Source organism: Centruroides sculpturatus, unplaced genomic scaffold (assembly GCF_000671375.1).
Source record: "Centruroides sculpturatus isolate CEXI.00-Female unplaced genomic scaffold, Cexi_2.0 scaffold483, whole genome shotgun sequence".
NCBI classification, from domain to species: Eukaryota; Metazoa; Arthropoda; class Arachnida; order Scorpiones; family Buthidae; genus Centruroides; species Centruroides sculpturatus.
In genome coordinates, this window is record NW_019384741.1 from 383,009 (window position 1) to 391,138 (window position 8,130).

Here is an 8,130-nt window from a genome sequence, read left to right on the forward strand (position 1 = left end):
TGTTTACTATCGTCTGTACAGTATGTAAATTAGGTACCGTAAGTCTAATACAGTACTGTAATTTTATACATTTCTTGTGAAAAAAACATTTTTTATTCAACGGCCATAAAAATTATTTATATTAATGATGTCTCCAAAGTTTAAGGAAGTTTTCACAGAAAAATAAGTTATCAGAAATCGGCCGCGGTTTGGCGCGCTGATCCGCAACGAAAACAAGCTTAAGCAATGGCGATGTCGAATGGTGCACACTCGGTAAGTAATCCTACAATTTTTTGCTTATAGTGTAGTTTATACGGATTATTCTTCCCAAAAATATACGTATTTTGGAAATGTTGAGTCGGTTAGTCTAGAATCGATTAATTTTATGGAAGAAAACCTTTCAAACAGCCGTAGTCCGTAAACTTCACACGTGTCGGGCTGTGATTGGCAAGGACTCGTAAGAAATCGATTCATAAAGAATGTAACGTATCTACCGTCTTATGGGGGGGTCGACTGTACTTCCTACATCGGTTATCGGTTTGCATCGAAAATTCCTACATAATTAATAATCTGGGGCATGAACACCAGATTAACTATATAGGACTTTTCGATTCGATTCACATCTTCAAAAAATCCCTGCAATAAAACGTTCAGAAAGAAAACCATAGTCTAAAGACTCTGTTTCAGAAGCCTGTAAAGAAAAAATTGCAAAGATATAATATGAAGTATCGGTCTTTGGCGATCACGCGTATTGTTTGCCATCTCCAAACAAGGTGCGGAAATGTTAATTTTAACAAGACGGAAATGTGAGCGGCTACATAAGAAACTTAAACATAGCGGACAGTCTAATAAAAGAAATTCGAATAAGATTATCGATTCAAAAAACGTTATTCAAAGGCTCGGAGAAATACTTTCTAAATCCGATGCCGTAATGATAGAAAATAACATTAATGGACTGCTTCCTGATCTATTAGAGCATCAGCTTTTTGGTAATGTAGGAAATAAATATCCAGAAGAAGTTAATTATTGATGAAATGGCAATTAAAAAGGAAGTTGACTGGGATGGAAAAGAAGTAATAGGATATATTGATCTTGGTCGTGAAAATCTTAATGCCGAAATTACTCCCGTGACAACGCGAGCGCTTGTATTTTTAGTTACTGCACTCAACAAAGACTGGAAAATTCCTGTCGGTTAGTGTTTGATTAACGCAGTATTTTTCAATTTTTTTTATTGAGTGGCACACCTAATTGAAAAATAACAAATCGTGACACCCTTGACCAGCGGCGGATCTAGAATCTGAATAAGGGGGAGGGGACTAATGGGCCAGATGAATTTTTTTGCGAAAACGAACATTACGCGCAACGCAAAAGTGTTTCTACGTGTTCAAAATCAAAATTTAATTCATTGAATTTTCTCGAAATACCTACATGTGAAATAATAGTCTCGCTATTGTTTTCTAAATATAGTTTTATTATCAAATATATCATCATTTTATATTATCATTTTATATATATGTTACCGTTAAAGCTCGAAATCCGTTAATGTGCGCATTACCTAGCTAATCTGCAGATTAACTAGGGTGATCCGTTAAAGCTGCGAAAATTATTCCATTTCTCAAATTACCTAGGTAATGTTCAGATTATCTAGGTAATCTGCAAATTACCTACTAGGCACTCGGTAAAGTGAAAATAAGATTTTTGCTGGAACAACAGCAACGTTTCTGTACGCTTAAATTAACATAATGTTATTTATTTAATTTTCAATATCTAAAGAATCAAGTTAATACAATCAACAAATTAGTTGATTGAATCAATCATCAATCAATTAAAAAAACTTTAATACAAAAATCAAACGGTTTAAAATATTACTACAATTAGGGAAATGAATTTGCAAAACATATGATAAAATTGTACTTACTTATTAGTGCAATCTAAAGATTGGTGACACTTTGAATTACGTAGCAATTGGTTTTTGCGACAAGCACGCCTATTTGTGGTACATTTAGATTTGCAGTCACATTTTCTGAAACCCTGCCCAGTACCAAGGGATTGTTTTATTGCTGTTTGACGTAAAGATATTTCTACAGCAGGGACATCCATCTTCTTTCGTTAAAAATCTCTCTTTGCAAACACTGAATTCAGATTTTGCATACAATTGTTTTAAAATACCTGTTTTAGTATCAAGTTTATAAAAGCCATCCTCTGTTTTACTAAGAACCACAGCTAAAATTGAACGTGCATCAGTTTTTGCTCTGTCTTCTTCGGGTACTTTAATTCTCACAGCGAAACCTTCATCGACGTTTGGGTGCTTTGCATTAGAAACTGCTAACATTTTCTTTGCTTGCTTTTCTAAACATTTCTTGGCTTCATCACGCTGTATTTTCTGATCCATATTCTTTTTACAGATGATGCACAATACATTCTTACCATACCCTTCCTCTTTAGGATCTACTTCACCACAAACTGCGTGAACAAACATATTACACGATTTACACTTGTGAGCACTTGATGCTGCTTTTGAGCAAACAATACAGACTATGTCTTGTATAGTGCTCTTTACAGGCTCCGTACGAAACTGTGATGGCGATTCTGCTGAAGTTGAGAGTAACTCAGTGATGACTTCTTCAACTTGCAGAGGCGATTCCTTGGAGGTGCAGGGTAACTGAATATTCTTCGTGACTGCATCATCAATCAACGGTATAGAAGGCAGTTTAAGATTACTATCGGTAAATTCTTGTATTTCTATAGGTGATTCTGTAGAAGCGGGGGATAACGGAATGTCCTCTTGAGTAAGATTTGACTGTGATCTCATAATCACAGTCTCTTGTGAATCTTCTAATTTTTCAAGGTCTTCTTCAGTTTTTATCGAATGTCAAACAATTCTCCGGCATGGACAAACTTTTTCAAACCTTTCTCGCGCATCTGACAACGGCTCAATGAGTTTTTCACAGCCTCGTACAGTCAACACATCACACCTTTGAATTATTTGATAATCTCGAGATGATTCTTTCTTCTTGGAAACTTTTATTTGCTTTACATCTTCAATTATGGAATCATACTTTGGTTTGTTATTAAAACACTACGTATTATATTTTAAATCTTCGCTAAAGAGGTTTGCGAAGAATCTTTTCTTGATTTTACTCACCAATTCGGTGCTTGCTTGCATTCTAGGATTTAAATTTATCTACGTAAAAAGAAGGAGTGGGGAAAGGAAGTGAAAGAAACAAACTTTTGAACTTTAACGATACGGAAGCCGTTAATGTGCAGATTACCTAGATACTCTGCAAATTACCTAGGTAATTTGAGAAATTGAACAATTTTCGCAGCTTTAACGGATCACCCTAGTTAATCTGCAGATTAGCTAGGTAATGAATGTACACATTAACGGATTTCGAGCTTTAGCGGTAACATATATAAAAAGTATGAAACTTTACTGACAGAACGTTAGGCAGGCATCGTGGGGCCTGGCGTTATGTATAATTAGACGTAGTTTGTTTATTTCTCGTGCTGCTTTGCCTTTTACTCGCTAGCTAATGCCTCGATTGTCATCCTGGCCGAACCCACAACGGGTATAGGAAAAGGGGCTTTTGGTATTCGCAGAGAAGAGGGAAAAGTATTGACGGGATTATCCAACGAAAGATTTACTAACGAAAAATTTAAATAAGTTATGATTGAATTTTAAAGATTTTGTGTATTAGGGGGCTGTACGTGGAGTCTTAATTCAAACTTGAGGGGATTCCACGAAGCTATAACGCGCCATTGTTGACGAGTGCCTCAATTTTGCAATAATTGGAATTTCAGTCAATTCTCCCTTCGGTCAGCCGGCGGTAAACACAGGAAAGTTAAATGAAATTTTTAAAATACGGCAACGAGTTGCAGAAGTTTCCCGGCGATCTTTAAAAGTTTGCTGTCGCCATCTGTTATGATATTTTATTTAAAAAGCTTTTTATATTACAAAATGGTAAAAAGCTTAATTAGGAGGAAGGAGACGAGTTTTATTTTTAAAAATTGTAAATGCTAATAACGAATAAAGTCTTTATTCAGTCTGACCCTACTCGAGATACGGCACGTGATTCTCTCTATCTCCTCATCCCCTCGACCTTTAACAACCAAAATTCAATAGTATCAATCCCCCTAATACATAAACCTTCCTGCGAAATTTTAGAAATTTTTGACAAAAGGCACAAGAGTTATTAAGGTTCGAAGTGGATGAACGAAATCGTGCCCTTCTAATATCTAACATTAAATATATTAATTAAAATATTTTATTTCGAAAACACATGATAAAAGATTGGCCATTTACTAGAATGGATAAATAAGATTGATTGATAGATTAGAAAGGAAGAGTTTTTCAGATAGAAATTGCGTGTAACGAGATAAGGAAAAGGATAAATATCTATGAGAAGGTGAAAATGGTGATTGAGGTAGGACGGGGGCAAGATTAAGGGGAAGTTAGTAGATAACATGGTGAGGAAATCGGTGGTTAGTAGAGATAGGAAAGCACAAAAGGGAGCTAAGCTTTATACGTGTGAAAGATTTCAGTTGTTTCTCTAAACATATCTACTTACCTTCAATAATTTTATTTTATTCTGTAGTTCTATTATTATTATTATTATTATAAATTTAANCGTGACCACATTCGATCGCATTTAAAGAGTAAACACAGAAAAAATATTTTTAAATATAACGAATCTTTGAAAATTTCGTATTTTTCTTAATTATTTCTTAAAATAAAATACTGTTATGGCCATTATCAAAAGCGAGTTTGCCTCTTTCGTTACAACCCGTAATTTCAAATAATCTTTTTTTCATTTAAGTGTTGTTTGAATGTTTTAATTATATCTGAAGTCGGAATGAGCTGAAAAATTTCCCGTATTTTATGCATTTTACATTAAAAAACTGTGTAAAACTTACTCCTAGTTTTTTCTCAAGAAAGACGTCCCCTTTAGCAAATTGAATATATATTTTTAAGCTGCAATTTACAAATTGCAGACGTATACATTTCCACTGCCAGGTGTCTGTCTGTCTATTGTCTGAGTGCGTGTCTGCCTGTACTTCGTTAATCTCTAAAAGGTAGATAGATAGATGTAAATTAAGACCAAATGTGGAAAGGTTAGGAGCCAGAGACCCGATCGGAAAGTTCGAATATAATCAATCGAAGATATGTCCTTCCCTAAATGAGTTCGATAGATGACCGGCACGACTGTATCGCTAATGGAAAAGTATGATGAACAGGGGCAAGACTGTACTAATTTAAGGTGAAGATCCCTGGTTCCCCAGAGCGCCAGGCTCCGCCACCAGGCCTTAAATGTGTTAGTGTGATGGTTCGGATCAGACACGCCAACGACGTTTTTACCCTTATCTACTTTCGTTCTCTCATTATCGCGAATTTATTTTAAGTCCCGAGACAAAATATTTATAAATTTTAATTAAACTTATTACCGAATTAGCGTAAAAATCTATTTTATAAACAATTATAATAATTATTTACCGGTAAATTAATATTGGATGAATTTAATTATTTTAATTTTCTCTTGTATTATTTCATTTAATTACAATATACCGTCTATATATATATATATATATATATATATATATATATATATATATATATATATATATATATATATATATATATATATATATATATATATATATATATATATATATATATATATATATATATATATATATATATATATATATATATATATATATATATATATATATATATATATATATATATATATATATATATATATATATATATATATATATATATATATATATATATATATATATATATATATATATATATATATATATATATATATATATATATATATATATATATATATATATATATATATATATATATATATATATATATATATATATATATATATATATATATATATATATATATATATATATATATATATATATATATATATATATATATATATATATATATATAAAAGTATAATTAAATACACAACGGAGCACGTAATTAAAGTTAGTATCGTATAAAAGTCATAATTTGAGGCAGATCGCCCACGAAAGACGTCGAGTTACCGTGTCAATCTACGATTAACTTTTTGCCCCGGTACATCGAATGGCCCTTTATTCTATAATTACACGCCGCCGTTTAAGGCCTCGTGTAATATGTTCAGAGCTTAGATCTTGACCGTTATATATATTTAAGTATTTATATTTGGTGGAGGAAGAACTTGTTATACGTCGTAGGATTAATAGAATAATGCAGCAAAAGAGCCTTTCACTCTACTTACTATGGATTCGGTTAGGCCTACAACGAGGACGATGGACAGGGCCACACGTAAGATAAACAAACTGCACCTATAGACACCATCATATATTTTACTTCATTATCTGATGAAAAAGAATCTTTTATATGTGATAGAATTAATGGAATAAGAGCGCGCAACACTCGGGTCATCTGTTAAGAGGAGAGGTGCCACCCGAGAGAACTTTCTATGGGAATCTGGCTCCTATTTATGTGTTAAATACGTGAATAAAACCGAGGAAACTTCACATATCCGGCACGTCGGTCAGGGGCAAACCTACGAACAATGTTCGGTGGTTTGATCTATTAGGGCACCGGTCCCGTTAAACTTAAATGTATATTCCTCTGTAAAAATAAGTTTCGTACAACGTAAAAAAAGATTTTGTTACACGTCCAAATTTTAAACAACTCTTTTATATTTTAAACACGTCTGCAAAAATATTTTGAACAATTCGTTTTCGAATTTCTTTGTTTTCTGTGTCGACAAAAGTCTTCTAATTTCGGATTGAAATATTATCTCAGTTGACGTGTTTACAGCCTCAAATTGCAAAATATGTAAATTTAAATAAGCATTCACACGATTGGACGTTTCAACATTCCCACGCGCGAGATCATCGACTTCGATCGACGTCCAGATGTCCCGCAACCAATGAAATTACGACGAATCGCACATTTCTCTTATAAAAGGAAGCACCAATTGCGTGTAGTCAACATACACAAAGTTAAAACCCACAGAAAACACCAGAACAATTCAACATAAGTAATAAGCGAAGATGAACAAGTTCCTTTTTACCATCATCATTGTCGGTAAGTAAAGTTTATAAAGTATCTTTTGACGCACTTTATAATGATTTTGTATAATTGAACCTGCAATGACGGCCACCTTCCAGCAACGGCCATCTCCGAACTGTGGCCGTTTTCACCAGGAACCTGTTTTGGAACAAGGATGTGTGCTTACAGAATAGTCCGCAAACTCTGCCATTGCTTTAATAATTTTTAAACTGGCCGTTGTTCAGAAGTTTAATTGTATTTTTTTAAGTAACTCAATGGCAAAATATATTAATTTTTTCCAGGAGTTGTTTTCTTAGAAAGTAGCGAGGCACGACACAAGAAAACTGGACAAAGTGATCAATCCAGGTTGGTTGATTTGTTGTTCTGGTGGTTGTTCAACGTAGATGAAGATTCAAAGCCTATAAAGATGCCAGTAGATACGGATGTAGACACAGACCTTGGCTTAGGCTCAGATCTCAGCGAGGAGCGTGATCAGTTAGATTCGGTCAAAGGTCGAGCCGATACTACAATTTTTACTGGTTTCCCAGGAAGAGCCTTTAACAAAGAGAATATAAGAAAATCACGAAAGCAATGAGTAGATTGGTTAATCAGAATTAAAAAGGTCAGTTTCATTAAACGGAAAAATGTATTAAATTATTACGGAATGAAATCAGTTTATTTTTAATTGGGCTGCAATTAAAAAAATGTATATCTGTAAATACCATTGTCGTCCTTGTGTCCGTCTGTCCGTCTTTCCTTACTGTCCAGAACGGAGTTACATGGATGAAACACCAGACGACATACGGAAAGCCAAGGGGCAAGAAAGGAAAAGTGTGATGTACGGGGGTAAGCCACTACTAAGATGAAGTGAAGATCATATGTTTTAAGTGAAATAAATTAAAAATTTGATTAAAAATTGCAGCCCGGCATTGTGACCACGTCACAATAAATAACTGCTCGTTATTTATAAAATAATTGCTATTTATTTTCCTTTACAAGTATAAACAGCTCTAATATATACTAGAGCTGTTTATTATAATATATATTTGAATTTCTAATTATTTTAATAACCTTTA

General features: G+C 33.4%; 1 protein-coding gene across 1 annotated transcript; it reads left to right on the plus strand.

Annotated features, from left to right (window-relative positions):
• The first annotated feature begins 6,987 nt into the window (after positions 1–6,987).
• LOC111628392 lies at positions 6,988–7,673 on the plus strand. Its single transcript, XM_023372167.1, has 2 exons — positions 6,988–7,090; positions 7,357–7,673. Exons 1-2 carry the CDS (start codon positions 7,057–7,059, stop codon positions 7,647–7,649), a joined length of 327 nt encoding a protein of 108 aa, XP_023227935.1. The 5' UTR covers positions 6,988–7,056; the 3' UTR covers positions 7,650–7,673.
• The last annotated feature ends 457 nt before the right edge of the window (positions 7,674–8,130 follow it).

What these genes read in the sequence shown, in the direction of transcription:
- LOC111628392 (XM_023372167.1), top strand. Translation starts at nt 7,057, where the DNA reads ATGAACAAGTTCCTTTTTACCATCATCATTGTCG. An exon ending in TTTTACCATCATCATTGTCG is followed by an intron (nt 7,091 to 7,356) that starts GTAAGTAAAGTT and finishes AATTTTTTCCAG; the next exon opens with GAGTTGTTTTCTTAGAAAGT.